At 53.6% G+C, this 17,682-nt stretch overlaps 2 protein-coding genes across 22 annotated transcripts in view; one reads left to right on the top strand and one right to left on the bottom strand.

Annotated features, from left to right (window-relative positions):
* LOC133251293 (core histone macro-H2A.1) overlaps window positions 1–3,679 on the top strand; it is an 81,807-nt gene extending 78,128 nt beyond the window's left edge. For all 6 annotated transcript variants that reach the window (XM_061423555.1, XM_061423553.1, XM_061423557.1 and 3 more), the window contains exon 9: window positions 2,903–3,679. In XM_061423555.1, coding sequence (XP_061279539.1) covers window positions 2,903–3,068 — 166 coding nt within the window. In that variant the 3' untranslated portion in view covers window positions 3,069–3,679. The remainder of the gene's footprint in view (window positions 1–2,902) is intronic.
* LOC133251295 (uncharacterized) overlaps window positions 1–17,682 on the bottom strand; it is a 293,640-nt gene that overhangs the window by 25,592 nt on the left and 250,366 nt on the right. For 15 of the 16 annotated variants that reach the window (XR_009737567.1, XR_009737566.1, XR_009737568.1 and 12 more), the window contains one exon: window positions 1,078–1,922. Coding sequence is in view for 1 of the 16 variants with exons in the window: in XM_061423559.1 (XP_061279543.1) it covers window positions 1,006–1,175; window positions 1,813–1,922 (280 nt within the window). In the remaining 15 variants the exon portion in view is untranslated. Of the gene's footprint in view, window positions 1–113; window positions 1,923–17,682 lie in introns of those variants that run through there. The other variant, XM_061423559.1, reaches the window with a different exon arrangement.

The following is a 17,682-nucleotide window of genomic DNA, read 5'->3' as shown; positions in this document are numbered from 1 at the left end:
CTCCCCACTTGTAGGTTCTTAACCTCTGGGCTCACAGTACAAGTTCAGATTATCAAGTCTACCCTGACTGTGTGTAGAACAGTGGCTCTCAGAGCATGGTCCCTGGGCTCACCTCATCAGACTTCCTGGCTGGAGCCCAGAAAACTGCATGTTGGCCACCCTTCCGTAATCCTGATAGAAGCTAAAGTGGAGAACTGTTGACTGAGAGGAACAGAGACTAATATCCCTTCAGTCAGAGTCACACATCCTCCAGGGCAGAGGAATGGGAAGCTGGGGGAGAAGGTCTGTGTCAGAAAGTGCTGGGCACAACAGGTGCAGTGGCTGGCCTGGTGAGGGCGCCCCAGAGAGGCCCCGCCACGTCTCTGTACCACACCATCTCCCCTGGCTCGGGCAGAGCAGCCTCAGAGTGGCACGAGGGCAGCTCACGAAGCCCTGCCCAGAGCCAGCTCCAGTGGGGCACAAGCCAGAGGAGGTGAGCTGTGACCATCAGGCCACACGACAGAGTCCCTCACCTCGGCCCAGCTCACCTGTGCAGGCAAGGACACCCAGGAGGGCATCGTTAGTAGGGTGTCTGGGGCTTATGGAGCCTGGTCTTGGGCTTCCAGTGCAGAGGTAACACCTCCCAGTGCTGCCCGGCCCCTACCTAGCCAGGTGGTGTGTACAGGCCGAACTCTGCCTGGTCAGAAGCCCCTGGAGTTCCTGGCCTGAGTGCAGGCTGCCCCCAGCGGTGGGTGGAGCTCTGCGGTCCTGCTGCTGCCCCCCACCACCACCCCGCGACCCCACTCCTGCCTGTCTGCCCAGCGGCAGCTGCCTCCTCATGCTTTTCTCATCAGGATCAGGACAAGTGGGATCGTTTTAATTGATGAGTTCTCCGGACAGCATCTGTATTTACAGCAGGAAAATAAACATTTGCTCTTGGTGAGATGCTTCAAGGGGGCCCTTATTCGGGTGACCCTGGGACCCTGTGCCTGCACGCTTGCACCCAAAGTGGGCCTGGTCCCCCTTTCAAGAGTGGGGGGTGGGGAAGGAAGGGTAGCCCCTCCAGGGTGTGAGCTGGGTGCCCCACAGCACACTCACCAGAGAGAAGCGCCGAAATAGAAGGTCAGCTTTACTTCGTGCAGTCATTCCAGCCTGCGTCTTATCCTGGACAGCATGGCCTCTGTGCTTCTTGACTCCTGTGAGGAGAGTCAAGGCAGCTGAGCCAGGCTTGTGAGAACAGCTTCTTGCCAGGCTGAGCCTGCAGGTCCCGGAGTGGGGATGAGAAACTTCCTGCACTGTTCCCACCACCCTCCACCCCAGGCCGCCTGTTGGTCACCCCAACTCTGCTGGTGCACAGAGCCCCCAGGGGGTCCTCAGGTGGAGGCTGCCTGTCTGGAGCACCATCCTGGCCAGAACACCGCTGCAGCTCTCCCTCAGCTTCTGACCCTGGTCTGGTTACAGGCTCGTGTATGCTGGCTGCCGCCAGGAGTGCCCTGTGCTTGGGGCGGGGGAACCTGCGAGGGAGCCCCAACTCTGGGGTGCACCTACTACATACAGCCTGCAGGCTCCTCTGCACAGACTGGGAACAGGTCTGGGGTGATGCCCGTGTCATCTAAGAGTGAACTTCACTTCTGAAGCATTCAGGAGTTAGTAGGGGTCCATTATCAAGCTGAGTGAAGCCCTGTTTGATCGAAAGCAAGTTGCAAGAATGGCTTTCTCCTCGGCCCTGAAAGGCTCCAAGTGCTGACGAGATTAAGTGCGACCCTCCAAAAGAAGCTAAGGTGGTGCACATCTCACAGCGCTTAGCGAGTGAGCCAGGGAGAAATCCTGTACCTGACACATTTGAAAGCCTCTCGCCAGGCAGCAGGCACACCATTCGAAGCAAAGTCAAGTTGGCCCCACACTTCACACTCCAAGGTCCAGTCGGATGGAAGACGGTAGACCTGCAGATGAACAAAGAAATCCCCGTGGATTCCAGCCCCTCACTCTTGCCCTCAGTATCCTGAACTGTAGACGGGTCAGTAAGAGCCTGAATCCAGGGCCATTATCTGCCCTATACTAAGCCTAGTCACAGTCCTGGATCCTGTGGGTCCGCACCTGCAGTGTTGCCCAGGAACGGCCCCGGGCACACACGGAGCAGGGTGCTTATCCTGTTAGTCCTGCCTTTCAGATTCTTGCCTGAGTTCTGAGCCACGTGACATTTACTTTAAATGGAATTGTATGTGAATTCACGTCAGTTTGGCGTGGAGACTTGGATGCTGTCCCTTGGGATGAAGAGCCTACTTGTCCCAGGGCTGTTCCCTTACACAGCTCCCTGACACTCAGGCCTATGGGGTGTCCAAGCTGGTGTGTACTGGGAGGAGGATATTCGGCACCCATGAAATCGGAAGGCCCATGGGGAGGGTGCAACCCTTTACCGTGGACAAGACAGAGGCTGGTGCTTCCTGGAGAAGCTCCAGCCTCCATTACCCCTGAGACTGAGCCCCCCGGGGAGCCTTTGGGAGCCTGGGCTGTATCTCAAGCCCCATGCTAGTCCCAGTGATGCTGGGAAGAGAACTGTGAGTGTTCACACCGCCCACAAGAGATAGCACACACCCCACACGCCACGAAACACAGACCTGTCGCCTTGCTAACTGCCTCTCAGAAAGCATCATGGCACGCCCCCTGTTGGAGCACACAGCGTATTTTCCTGCAGGACACAGTTTGCCGCCGCTTCATCCTCCCCCTGCCTGGTGGCCCTGGGCTCTCACACCTGTGTCCGAGCAGCCAGAGGTTGAGGGCTGCTCGTGAACCCCAACACAGCACCAGGCCACCATGGCACAGGGAACTCGAGGGGCTCCTGGAGGGAGGAGGTGGCTGGGGAGGGTGGACCGGTGGCCGCCATGGCCCCGTAGTTACTGAGCCCTCGTTCTCTCTCTCACAGGAACGGTTTTCCGAAGCAGACGGCAGCTCAGCTGATCCTGAAGGCCATCTCCAGTTATTTCGTGTCCACAATGTCCTCCTCCATCAAAACGGTGTATTTTGTGCTTTTCGACAGTGAGAGTATAGGCATATACGTGCAGGAAATGGCCAAGCTGGACGCCAACTAGGCTGAGGAACTGCAGGCCAGCCCGCACCGTGCCCCCGCCTCCAATTTGAAAGAAAGAAAAGAAAAAAAGAAATCCCCTCCACTCCTAGTGGGAGGCGGGAACCCTTTCATTTTTTTTTCCCCCCAGTTTTGCTCATCTAGGGGAAATAAGGTTTTGGTTTCCAGTTTAATTGTGTTTGACCTTCTAAAATGTTTTTACGTTAGCACTGATAGTTGACATTACTGTTGTTAAGCACTGTTCCAGACCGTGTCTGACTTTAGTGTAACCTAGGAGATTTTATAGTTTTATTTTAATGGAATCCTGCCTGATGCAGAGCAGTGGGGAGAGCAGTCTTCTACGTGGGGCAGAGCGCAGGAAGCCTGTTTTGTAACCGTGTGTTGTGGTGCTTTATTGTACACCCAGTGGCGTTCTTTTTACTATAATGTTCCTTTTTTCCTCCCCTCAAGAAGAAAAATCATGAATTTGCAGCAGACTTAATTTTTGTTTACTTTTTGTCTTAATGTTGGATTTGAAAAATGAAAGATTTAAAAGGCAGAACAGAATCTGTTGTCCTTAATTATATTTGCAATTTGGAATTTGTGTGAATTGATTTAGTAAAATGTTAAACTGTTCTGACTGGTGTGTTCCAACTTACTGTGCCCTGAGTCCTAAGTCGGTTTCTCTCATCACAGGAATGGGGGACCCTGGGTGGGGCAGCCCACCCCTGAGAAATATTACAGTGGTCACTGCACCCTGGGGTAGGGAGAGCAGCCTCAGACCCTGATGGTCTCTAGGGGGGAGTTCGTATAAAGTCTCCTTTCATCCCATGACACCGGGCAAGGGTGCGATCCCATTTCATGGATGAGAAAGCAGATGTTCCAACAGCCCTTTGGGTGGCAGGTGGCAGGCTGGTCCTCCAGCCTGGATCTCTAGACTCTGAGCTCCGCTTTCTCCTGCCACCTCCTCCCTCCTGACCATCTCTCTGACTCATGGCTGGACCCAGAGCCCCTGGGCCACTTGCTTGCCAGATGGAGTGACAGAAGCCTTCAGCCCTCAGCCCGGGCCATGCTGTTTCCTACAGGATGGGGTCCCTGTTACGGGGAGCTCTCCAAAGGCAAGGAAGGTGCTGTCACCAGGCCCGATCATGCTGTCCACTTTCACAGCGGTGGGTGTTTAGGGATGATCCCTGCCACACCAGAGCCCCATCATGCTGTCCGCTTTCACAGCGGTGGGTGTTTAGGGATGATCCCTGCCACACCAGGGCCCCCATCATGCTGTCCGCTTTCACAGCGGTGGCTGTTTAGGGATGATCCCTGCCACACCAGGGCCCCCATCATGCTGTCCGCTTTCACAGCGGTGGGTGTTTAGGGATGATCCCTGCCACACTCGAGCAGCGAAACTCTGGCTGTCTCAACTTGGTAGCAAAATGCAGACACTCTGTGCTTCAGAAGGTACATTCACCTTAATCTAAATTTGCCTAAAAGGCACAGAAGACTGCTTTTGTCACTTTAGAAAAGAAATGTGCCTGATTCTAAAGCAGACTTTACCCAGGAGGAAATACATAGCACGCTGCATATCTTGGATGAATGTAAAGGATCATTTTTCCTTTCCAAACTGTGCCTAATGAAATAAAAATAGAATTCCTAAGCCATCACACAACCAGCCTTTTCAATGAAAAAGCAACTACAACACTTCTCACTCAAACCTGAAAGATTTTTTGAAATTTTCCTAAACATAAGGTGTTATTAAGACTTACATTTTCCCCCCAAGATCTTTACTGTGTCTAGATCACATATTCCTACTTATTAATTATATTTTGGCAAAAAGAAAGGTTTTTTTTTTTTTAAAGATACATCTTCGGATTAACATATACATACTACCATATATAAAACAGATAATCAAGAAAGACCTATTATATAGCACAGGGAACTATTCAGTATGCTCTAATAACCTAAATGGGAAAACAAAAAGAATAAATACATGTATAACTGAATCATTTTGCTGTACACCTGAAACATAACATTGTTAGTCAACTATAGTCCAATATAAAAAATTTTAAAACAATAAGAAAAAAAGAAGATGCATCTTAAAAATGATATCACTCCATCAGTAATATCTGCACACGTCTTCCTGGACAAACCATACTGCGTATCCATTCACCCAAGAGTGTTGTCTGTGCAGATGACACCTGTGATGTGGACGCTGGCTTCTAGGAGCTGGTTATTTGCTGTGTGCCAGGCACTGTGTTGAGTCTCTTACAGGTATCATCCATTCTGCCCTTGTGACAGCCCTGAAGGGCAGGTCCTTTTGTTAGAGCCAGTTTACAGCTGAGAACACAGACTGGGAGAGATTGAGTACCTTGTAATCACACTGGTAATTCGTGATAACCAGATTTAAACACAGAAATGCTGACCACCAAGACAAGGCCCAAGATGGCACACTAATCAGCAACAAAGAGGCCACTTGGCCTTGGTGCCATTTTCAACTCAGAGACTGAAACACAGATGGAACAGAGGTTTAAGTAGTTTCTAGGTAAATGGCATTTCCTTCCCCCTGGAAAAGGAACACCTTAAAACCCAGTCCTGTGTTTATCAGAGATCGTCCACTAGATGTCACTCAAAGGATGGGAAGCCAAGAGAGGAGAGCGCTGCAGGTTTCTGCTCTTCGATTGTGCACAAAAGAATAGACTGCATTCGTCAGGATTTGTGTGAATTATTTACCATAATCACCTAAGTGTTTCTAAACTTTCGATAATCCAGAGTGTGTTGTGCCCCTGAAATGTGGGCTCACTGAAGAAATTCTTTTCAGTGACACTGAGGGAAAGCACGCCAACCCCTCGCCTGGGATCCCCATCATCTCTAAACCACCCTGTCTGTTTTCAAAACTGAGATCAAAAACTGTTCTCTGATGTCGGCCTCATGTTTACAGGGAAAAAAGAAAACAGCTCATTACTTAAAAAAAAAAATGGTATGAGTGCAAGGAACCACTTGAAACGTACACAGACCTCAAATGAAAAGTCTGCAGTTAGTAAAATTTACCAGAAGTGAGATTATTCTGGGAAGGGAGAAACCTGCAGCCTCTGCAGAGGTAAGGGCTGTCCCCATCTCCCTGGTGCTGTGAGCTGTGTTGGAGGCAGGCTTGCAGTGAGCAGGGAGGGAGCCACTCACCCCACGGCCACCACGCCTGAGCCCCAGCCCGACCTCAGGATTCAGCCGGCAACGCAGCCTGTGCCGGCAGCTGGGCAGACAACACCCCCTCCTGCTTACTTCTGAGGAGCAACCTTTGCCCTCGGCAGCTGGGCTCTGCCCCGAATAATCCAGACGATTTCGTCAGAAAGCCTATGAGCTTCCTTAAATGACATCTGAGATCTAACACAGTGCCATGGCTCCAACTGGGACCACACTGACAACTACTGTGTGAGTGTGTGTGTGTGCGTGTGCATGTGGACACGTGTGTGTACTGGTCCTCTATATCCATCATTTCATCTACTTCTCATGGCAAGCCTAGGAGGTTGATCATACCCTCCCTATTTTATAGATGAAAAAATTACAACAGAGAGGTGAAGTGTATCCCCCAAGCTATCAGTGTGGAATGGGGTTTGAACTCAACTGTCTATGTCTATAGATGGAGTTCTTCCCATCCCCTCTGCCCTGGGGACTGGCCCCTCCTATGGTATGCACTCCCAAATTTTACTCCAGTGAGACATGGCTTCTTGCCTATTCAACTTCTAGGTCCTATGCAGCTGGCCTGGGGGTATACCCAGAACCCGGATGATAGGCAAACAGAAACACGTATTTAAAACAATCCAGTGGCTTCCCAGGTCGTAAGGAATCTGCCAGCCAGTGCAGGAAGATGCGATAGACTCAGGTTCATTCCTTGGGTCAGGAAGATCCCCTTGAGTAGGAAATGGCAACCCATTCCAGGATTCTTGCCTGGAGAATCCCATGGACAGAGGAGCCTGGCAGGCTACAGTCCACGGGGTCGCAGAGAGTCAGACACGACTGAGCACATAGCACACATGCGCAGTGGGCTTCAAGGACTCACGGGGCGCTTACTCTGAACGAGGCTCAGGCCAGGGCCTCCTGCAAGGACAGGTGAGACGCTGCCTCTGCCCAGCAGTGTGGGTGACCCACAGACTTAGCCACTGTATGGGCAGGGGCTTGGCAGGGGGAGCTGCACCCACGGGCTCACAGTGCTCAGGGAGACTTTCTGGGAGCAGACAACCTACAGCCAGGCTGTGTGGGGAAGGTTGGAATCCTCTAAGCCAAGACAGCCAGGAGACAGGGACGAGTGGCCGGACGGCACACAGGCATCTCTGTCCCAGCCAGGGAAGCTCGCCGTGTCCCTGTGCTGGGAGGTCCGGGTCTGCGGCCTGCTCACAGCCAGGCAGCCACGCCAGCCCTAGCTCTGCCCCATCCCTGCCCCCAGCATGTGGAGCTGTCCATCCATGGGTGCGTTTACCTGGGTCAGGTGACTGTGTTTGGTCCTAGATACAGTTAGCCCTGACAGAGAAAAAAAGGCAAGAAGGAAAGAAGAGAAGAAGGAAAGGGAAGGGATGGGAATAAGAGATGCGCAGTAATTGCCCTCTCTCACTCCATCACATCCCTCAAAACCCTGAGGCCCCACGGCTGGTCTGTTGTTGAGTCTGGCCTTGCTGGAGACGGTAGCAGCCTGGACCAGTCGATTCAGGGTGCTGGTAGCCCCTTGTTTCCTTCTGTGTCATGCAGGCTGTATCCTCAGTCACCCTGAGTGGTCCAGCTCTCATCAGAGGCCACGGTGGCTGGGGGATGGCATGGCCCATTTATTCTTTAGCAACCATGGTGTTTAATTTTCATGGCCAGGCGCCACTGACCGGTGTTATCTTGGGAGCTGGCCTCAGTGCCGCCTCGAAGCGATCCACCTGAAGGCACTGGGGGTGGGAGGAGGGTCCCAGGCCAACCCTGGCCGAGAAGAAAGGGAAACACTCAATGGCAAAGGGTGAGGCCGCCTTTTCTTTGGCTTTTCTCCCATTTATAACCTGGCCCGTTGTGTTTGCTTCTGGGGGCCCCGATATCAAAATAATATCGCATGACCCTCCTGACAGGCAAGGCAATAAAACTGCTCATTAATCCCGGCCCCCATCACCGCCCCTCCATGCTCCTCAGCAAAGGTGTGTAAATAGACTGGCCTTTCCCTGACCCCTGAAAACCAACCCAGCCGGGCGCCTTTGTCAAACTCAGAGAAAGAATCTCAGAAACTCTCTCTCCATAGACGGCACTTTCCCCTCACTCCCCTGCTCCCACTCAAGTGACCCACCATCACGCACATGTTCACTCACACCCATGCTCACACGTGTATGCACACACCCTCCCACACACGTGCATGTGCTCACTCTCACTCACCTAAGGCAGGAGACTCCAGGCCCTGTGTGTCAGAGGGGGCAAAATCAAGGGACAAGCAGAGAAACATCCACCTTGAACAGAATCAGCCAGGACTCTGCTCTATAAGACAGCTTACCTTCCTGCTCAGCAAAGCCCTCCCTGGCCTGTTTCACCCTTTGAATGTGCTTCTTCTGCTAACTCTCCCTTGAGCATGCTTAGAAGGGGCACCCACTGCTTGCCAGAGCCCACTGGGGCCCAGCACCCACAGCAGAGGGGGCACCGTCACATGTCCTGGCGCACATGCCACAGGTAATGTCATCACTGGCGAGAGGCCACCTGAGTCCTGAGCACAGACCTGGTATTACAAGGTAAAGGTCCCTGTGTGCACTGTGGGTTTATGATGACACTTTGGAGGCTTTCCTGGTGGCGCAAATGGTAAAGAATCTGCTGGGACCTGGGTTTGATCCCTGGGTCAGGAAGAGTCCCTGGAGAAGGGAATGACTACCCAGTCCAGTATTCTTGCCTGGAGAATCCCATGGATCGAGGAGCCTGGTGGGGTCGCAAAGAGTCGGACACGACTGAGTGACTAACATTTTCACTTTTCACTAGGGAGGGCAGAAAGCTCAGAGTCCCAGGATGACACCCTCTGAATCTTCTTGTGTCTAAATCTAGGAAACCAGAGCCACGACCCCAACACAGAAGAACGTGGCCCCAGGATGCAGGCGGCCCAGGTGAGCCGGTCACATGTGCCTTGCTGGCAGGAGTCCCTTCCAGGCTGAGTTCTTGGGCAGGCGACCTTGATCCCAATGACCTGGGATGTCACATGGCCCTCAATTTCCATATACAACCTTCCCACAGATGAGCAAGAACCCTGGTCTCCTCCTAGCCAGGCTGATGGCACAGTCCCCACCAACCAACAGGAGGTTGGGCTCCAGGCCTGACCTTCTCGACATGTTCACCTATGCACACCATGCCCAGGCTGGCTGGGAAACCTGATATTTCTGTACCTTGAAATGACAAAGCTTCCTAAGCTTAGGAGAATAAATTAGAGTTGAGTTCAAGGAGGCTCAGCTGCGGCCGATGGGCAAATTGATTTGCTTCCCATCTGGGAGATTAAATTCCACTGCCCCAAAATGGCAGCAGGGTAATGAGCTGTCAGTCAAACACTGCAGAGCTGGGGCCGTGCGCCTAATTGAACCCTGGCAGCTCCTCATTAGGGCCCCTCAGGTCTGAGCTACGGATTCCCACCTTGAGACAGCCTCCGAGCCCCAGAAGAGAAGCCACTTACTTACTTGGTCTTGCCACACAGCTTCTGTAATGAGATGCCACCTTGGGCAAAGGCTGGACCAACTTCAGGGAACTTAGGCTCAGCCAAGTACATACGACATGCTTGCCAACAGCCACTGATGGCCCCTCCAGGATTTCATTATGAGCAGACCCTAACACCTGGAGGATGCAGACAGCATCCATTGAGGTGACCCCCAGGGAGCCTCACTTTCCAGGGGCCCCTCAGCTGAACCCTCCTCTGCCTCAAGTGTCCCCAGTAACCCCAGGGCTACTCAGAGGGCAGCACCCCGAAACCATCACCATACCCCATCACTTGGCCCTTTCCAGCATGCAAGACTTGCATACACACAGAGGGTTCAATCCTAACACACCTGAGGTGATGGTCGATGTCTCCATTTATAAAATGGTTAAGGATATGAGACCATCCATGGAAGTTTTAAAAGCTGTCTTCGAAGTCGATAAAGGCCTGAGAATGGAGGAAGGCTGGTTGTTCTCTCCAGCTTCACCTTCCACCTCCGCCCCTCTTTATACCTGTCCTGACTCTGTGTCAGGCCAGTCATATCTTGCTTGCAAGACTTGGCATGTGTCAGTTCCTCGGCCCCGAACACATGACTGCTGCCTTTGTGTAACCCTGCTTGACCTTTTGGGTCTCTTCTCTTGCCCTTCCACCTCCTCCAGGAAGCCCTCCTGACACCATCGTCCGGCTGGGTGTCCTTCCTTGGTGTAGCCTGCACACCCACCAGTGACAGCACTGTACCTGCTGGACAGCTGTCCGGCGCTGACGGCCATCTCCCCATCAGACAGCAAGTACTGTTCATTCACACACAGCCCCGGAGCCCTCTGGGCCGAGCACCGCCCTCAGCTCTGATGTACAGCAGTGAGCAAGCAAAGAAGACCCCACCCTCCCTGAGTGCCCTGTGGCATCCTCAGTGCCTCACCCCAGGGAAGAAGAACGGAAGAGGGACTCTCTCTCAGGGTTGCACAAATCACGGTCAAGCCGAGCCTGCTGGGACCCTCAGAAGCAAGCCAGCAGTCAGAGTGCCTGACTCAGAGGGGAAGGAGGAGGAAGACCCAGGTGCATACGCCCACTCCTGGAGCTCCGGTTCTGGAGCAACACCCTACTGGGTCTCTGGCTCCGTGTGTGCACAGAGAGGCTTCAGAGTCAAGTCTGATGTTGGCACCAGACTTCGGCTGACACCAGCCAGCCGGCCGCACAGCTAACGGCAGCCTGGATCTCGTGGTATCTGCTGTTTCCGCTTCCCTGGATCTTGATTTGAAAAGGGTGTGGACATGGAAACTTTCTGGCTAGATGCTAAATCCACAGTATCAATAGACAGGGACAGCAGCGGGAAATGTGTGCAGGAGAAACCTCTGTGTGACGGCGGCCGAGAGCCCTGGCCTGTGTGCCAGTGAGACTGAGGTCACACCTTTCACAGGCAAGGGTATTAACCTGGGCAGGTGTCCTGGGTGGGCCATGGGCAGCATTTCCTGATCACCCCGACATACATGCCTGAGTCAGGAAGCCTCTCACAGCCCCAGTCCCGGGACAGGACAACAGGCTGCAGCTCAGTCCAAGGCCTGGATCCTGGTCCCATCAGGCTCCCCACCAGCAGAGAGAGGCTGTGATCACAAGCTCATGGCGCTTGTTGGCCCTGGTGAGTCTCCAAATGCCCTGGACAGGACGTGGGTCCGACCCTGAGCTGCTCAGACCACCAGGGCGCAGGGCAGGATCACCTGATGCCAGCCGCTCAAGACCCCGTCTGCCACCTCCACGCTCGGGGGAAACCGCACTAACACCACAACCAGAGATGTGATCATGCACGGAGAAGCGGCAGCAGTATGAATGCTAGGAACACCAAGGAGCCTGCATGCGTCCTCTTGGCAGACCTTCCCAATGACCCTGACAGTGAACAAGCCTATCCCCACACTCTAGGTGAGGCAACGTGCACCAGAGAGGTGCAGGGACTTGGCCAGACCACACCGAAGGAACCTGGCTGAACAGGATCCAAAACCAGGAGTAAGTCCCTCTCAAGTCAACTCTTGCTCCTTCTAGAACGCCCCACAATGGCCTCATAAGGTGCATTATCCCATTTCACAGATGAGGAAAACTGAGGATGGGGGCGGGTGGAATCAGCCCCTTCCACGAGGCCATAGAGCCAGGGAGAGGCTGGCCTTGGACGTCCTCCTGGGAAGAGACCGGCTCCAGCGAAGCCTACACTGACACAGGAAGCAGCACCGACTCTGCTCCTCTGCAGGCCGGGGACCTGTCCGAGGCCTTCCAGTAATTAGTGGGCTCTTGTTAAGACCCAGTCGCGCCGTGCCTGGGCCAGGGCTTGTTTTTGTTCCCAGGCGAGGCCCTCGCAGGAAGGCCAGGCGCACGTGCGCAGCCCCATAAATCCAGCCGGCGTCGCTCATTACAACGTTCCGCTTCACGACTCTGCCGCCCCAGCCGCTCGGGCTTCGCGGCCGCCGGGCCTCCCTGCAGCCCAGCTCGGCCGCCCCGCGCCGCCCGCGGCCTCAGACATGAGCTCATCCAGCGCGCGGCGTGTGAGGAAGTGGCCGGGCGGCGCTCTCGGCAGTGAGGGGACAATGTGCCTATTAAGGCTGTCAGCTGTCAGGCCCCCACCCCACCAAACACCGCGCCCCCTGGAGGCAGGACCACCCCACTCTGGGCCCCGCCCACCCTCCAGTGCATGAGGATGCGCCCCGGGGTGGGGCCTGTCCATTCAGGGGCTGAGGGTGGCCGCAGGAAGTGGAAGCAGGGTTGCGGGGGGACCGGGGAGGGGGGCATGGGAGAAGTGGGCTCAGAGACCTAGCCCCTGATCTCCATCCTGCTGCCAGTGGCTGTCCACCTCCCTGTGGGGTCTTGGGCTGGTCCCCCTGACCCTCTGAGCCTGCATCCCCACAGCTGTTGATGGGAAACCATGCCTTGCCTGGCCAGGAAAGTTCCACTCTGCAGCCTGAGACCTTGAGCCTCTGTACTTTGGTGTCTCCTCAGTCAGTGCAAAACCTGGCTCGTCTTTATCTCTGTGGTCTGAGGAACTGCTAGGGGATGAAGCCCCGACAGGTCACCCTGCCTCTTCCAGGGGTGGTCTCATCTGTTAAAATGGAGTTGGCAGCCCAGTGTCAGGGACAGATGCTCCATCAAAATGAGCTGCTTCTTTCTATTGCTCTGGTTCCCATAAAGGTCAGAAGCCTCGTGGCTGTCATGGCTAGAATCCAAACTCTGGCTAGGGTCAGTGTTTGACAGTAGCCAGCTCATCTCCATGCGGCCAGCTTCAAAGGAACGTGGCCACGTGGTTATCAATACCATGGTCAATTGTAACCCAGCATTGTGTATGGCTGAGGGGCTGGTGTCATTGGCAAGCCCTTCCCCATCTTGTATTACCATAGCACAGAGAGGAGCTGGGCAATGCCCAGTTTGGGGGGAACCTTCCAAAACTGTGCCATCCAGTGTAGCTATGCCATTAGCTACATGTGGTTATTTAAATTTAAATTCATTAAAACACAATAAAATTAAGAATTCAGCTCCTTGTTTTCACTGGTCACCTTGTAAGTACTCAGTAGCCACTGTATCGGGCAGCTCTGTTCTAGAACATCAGTCCACGGAGCGCTTCCGAGCAACACCCCAAGCTTTTCATACCATTTAGTGTGTGGAGCGACAACCGTGGCCGAGGCACTTCCACCAGCAAATGTTTCTATACTGCCAATAATGACAGGGACAGGGACTGATAATTGTGATGGTGGAAACAGTAAAATCCATGCACTGCTGCATGCCTCATACTTGTATTACATTTAACCCCCACCTTCCAAACATGCTCCAGTTAGTGACATATCTCCATTTTACTCAAGACAAAATGGACTTAAGAGCTCAATCAAGCAAGGCAGAGGGGCACAACCAGCTCCAACTGCACAGCCAGCCTCCCCTCAGGTGCGGATTTCCATCTGACCCTCTGTGCTTTGACTAGATTTGCACCCAGAGGAATGCTTGCTCTTTCCCAAAAGTGCCAGTTCCCTTCTGGCCTTTCACGTAGCTCTGAATGTTTCTTCCTCTCAGGAAAGCCCAGCCTTATCTGCGAAGACCCCTCCTGGCCAGGGGGGCTGCCACAGCCCACCGGGCCCCCGAGTTCCTGAGGGATCAGCTCAGTGGACCATGGGGGCAGACAATGGAGGAAGCCCCTAGCTGTGCTGCCAGCCCCTGCAGGGAGTGCGGCCCTCTGCAGGGTCAGGTCAGCAGGGTGCAAAGGGGCAGCAGGTGTCAGGCGGACATGCCACTGTATGTACCTGCGAGCAGGAGGCGCTCCTGCCCCAAGCCCTAGCTGTGGCCCATGCCGAGGCACAGGGAGCAGAACAGGGCAACGGTGGCTGGGCGCTTGGCATGAGCCCCAGAGCCTTCATTCACTTGTCTATAAGTCACTGAACAATTGCCAGGCATTGGGCTCAGACAGCCCACAGGCCTCAGGCAGCCCCTGAGTCGGGACCTCTCTGCCCACTGTCACGCGTCCACCGCAGCCATGCTGGCTAAACCAGGGCTTTCAGGCTTCGTGCTGAGGGGATCACACCCCATGCTGGAGGCAGAGGGATGGACCTTGCCCTCCCCAGGGCCCGAGCCTACGTGTGTCTCGCTGAAGCCCTAGGACTCCAGTTTAAGAGCCTTTTTATAGACTTCTATAAAGGAGAAAGTGAACTTTTAACATGTTTGCACTCCACTAAGTCAATACGCATAAAAGGGACAACAGCTGAGCTTCCTCTGCACAGATGCGGTCCGGCAGGGCTGGAGGGCAGCGTGGGTACCACCCGGCTGCCGCGGGCGTCTGTAGCTGTTTCTCCTCACCTCTGGGCCGTAGCGGGGCACCCACTTAGCATGCCACTGTCCACCAGACCACGGGCAGCACTAATGAAGCCGGAAAGCCCTCCCTAGCTGGGCTAATGGGTGGCTCCTGCCCTCACTCAGCCGAGACGGCCCCCCCAGACGCACGGTTTTCATGGGAAGATTTAGAGGAGGGGAAATGCGGAAGCTGTAAAGTTTTACTAGGAATTCTCAACCATCCTCCCTTGGCCCCGACACTCACACTGCCCTTCATTTTTAAGAGAGCTTCCTTTCTGCTTTGAACTTACCCCTTAAATCTAAGCACCTCTGTGCCCGCCTCCAGGATCTGGGATCTGGACTCGAGCTCCAGTGATGCTCACCCAGGAGGAAGAGGACGAGACAGCTCAGGCATCCCAGAGGGCCTTCTCCTGCCCAGCCTCGCCCTGGAACAATCCCCAAGGGCACCGTGTGCCTGCCATCACGCCAAGGTCACAGAAGCCACGGTTTCACACCTGTGATAGGACTTCTCAGGTCAGGTTTGCAGACATGCACACAGCTCTTTCTCTATTCACTCATCTGCATGAGCACCTACTAAGTACAAGGCCTCCTGGGCACTTGGTGAGCATGAACTCAGTGGTCAAGAACGCAGACATTTGAGTCGATTTCTGGGATCAAGTTCCAGCTTTGCCACTTATAAGCTGTAACCCTGGATAAGTCACTTAGCTTCTTTGAGTCTATAATCTGTCTCTAAGATAGGAACAGTGATGTCCCCAACACACACACACACACCCACCATGATTGCTGTGACTATTATGCCCTAGTGCAAGCTTCCCACCTGGGCTTCCCAGGTGGCGCTAGTGGTAAAGAACCCATCTGCCAATGTAGGAGATATAAGAGACATGGGTTGAATCCCTGGGTCGAGAAGATTCCCTGGAGTAGGAAATGGCAACCGGCTCCAGTATTCTTGCCTGGAAAATCCCATGGACAGAGAAACCTGGCGGGCTACAGTCTATGGGGTCACAAAGAGCCGGACACCACCGAGCGTGCACACACATGCAGGCACTCCATACATGGCAGCTTCAAGCCTAATAGGTCCATGAAGAGGACACCAGTCTCCCCTTCTGGAGAACAAGAGAAGTGAGAAGCTCACATGGGAGAAAGAGACAGAACTGGGTTTAAATCTCAGTTCTTTCACACTCCAAAGGCCATGACCATGAACTCTTTAGAACAGAACACTCCAGGCTGGAAAGCCAAGCAGGTCCTTTAATCAGTAAGAAACACTTGGTGTCAAGAAACTTAGCTGGAATTTTGTAATCAGCAACTCTACAAAGGAATCATTTTCATTTGAGTTGGCGATGGTTGTTGGGGAGGGAAGGTAGTGGTTTTATTACAACACTTTCAGGGGTCAGGGAGTTGGTCTAGTGTGTGGGGACAGTTAACTACCTGCTGCAGAAAATCAAACTTTCTCTGTGGGCTCAAACTCCAGAGTTAACTAACCGTGGCTCCAAGAGCCTAAGCCCTGCAGCCAGCAGTGGAGGCCAGGCCAACAGAAGTCCTCTGGCAGTGCCCTCAGGAAGGGGTGGGGTGGGGAGGGACTGAGGTAGGAGTCCCGCCGCCTGGCATTCCTCTTAAAGGTCTGACATCTCTCTGCCACACCCTAGTCTGGAAGCACCTGGAAAAGTGACTATCTCTTTGCAAATTCTGAGAACTGTCTGCTAACCACCTTCAGGGAATTCTCAGTTTCTAGGAGAATTTCTTGAAATCATTCATGAAATATTTTCTCCTTGTTTCTGAATGAAGCAAGACCTCCTCACTGTAAAGTCATGTAAAACACAGGCCTGTGGCAATACTCAGGCTTAGAATCAACTGGCAGTATGAGGTAGAAGTCAGTGGCTGGGTGCATGGGGAACCACCTGGGTAGCAGGTGGGGAAACTGAGGCCCCAGTGCAGAGAAACCACTCAAGACCCAGCTACCAGCTTCATGTCAGTTCTGGGGAGGTAAGCGCCACTGTCGTGGTCCATCTGCCTTTCTGTCTTTGCCTCACTCTCCTTTATAACAGCCTTGAAATGCCCATGCTGCTGCTGCTGCTGCTGCTAAGTCGCTTCAGTCCTGTCTGACTCTGTGCGACGCCACAGATGGCAGCCTACCAGGCTCCCCTGTCCCTGGGATTCTCCAGGCAGGAACACTGGAGTGGGTTGCCATTTCCTTCTCCAATGCATGAAAGTGAAAAAGTGAAAGGGAAGTCGCTCAGTCGTGTCCGACTCTTCGCAACCCCATGGACTGCAGCCCACCAGGCTCCTCCATCCATGGGATTTTCCAGGCAAGAGTATTGGAGTGGGGTGCCATTGCCTTCTCCGTGAAATGCCCATATCCCAAGGTTAATTGTCTGTGCTAAATTTTTCTTTAGATAAAGAGCTGATTTGTTTTTTCAAGTTTCTAAAATGTCAAGGAATGTGTGGATCAATCAGGTTCTGGGAGGAGGCCCCCGCTAGGAGCAAAGGCTGGCCTAGTCATGGAAGATTCCTAAGGCCTTAGAAAAAAGCAAAACACCAAAGCTGATGCACCCCCCTCCCACCCGCTGTCTATCACCACAGCCTGCCAGTTCCTCTAACAAAGCCAGCTGCCAATCGGATGCCGTCTTTAGGGCTTGCTCTCTGAGTACACCAAAGCCAAAGGCGTTTCTGATAAAAACTCACAGATTCCACTCCTGTGCTGGCTTTCTCTAAAGGCCAGAGAGTGGAGTGAGCTGTCCTGTGTTCCCTGAGAGCACATGGAACCCATTTTTGGCTGGCACTCAGCCTTCTGGGAGCTCTGCCCTCTGGAACACTGATATAAGGCCAGAAATTGTTGATGAAGTGCAGCCAAATGGAGAGAAACTGTTGTCACAAAGCTCACAGTTATGACTTGGTAGGAAAAGGGGGCTCCATTCCCCGTCAGTGAGGCCTGATCTTCCCTCAGGGGCCTGCTATCTTTTCTGTTTGCTCCTGATCGGCTGTTGGACTCAACTCTGAAGGAAATGAACACCGAGAAGATAGAAGATGCTCACAAAGACACGCCAGCAGAGTGTCCGGTCGTGGCAAGGGAAGAAGTGGAAACCAATGCAGACAGCAGTGTCCAGGGCCCCAGGCAGAGGCTCTGGGGCAGATCCAGGAAGGCCCCGTGCTCATCGTCTCCTTC

Source organism: Bos javanicus, chromosome 7 (assembly GCF_032452875.1).
Source record: "Bos javanicus breed banteng chromosome 7, ARS-OSU_banteng_1.0, whole genome shotgun sequence".
Lineage (NCBI taxonomy): Eukaryota > Metazoa > Chordata > Mammalia > Artiodactyla > Bovidae > Bos > Bos javanicus.
This window is presented reverse-complemented; position numbering and strand designations above follow the sequence as displayed.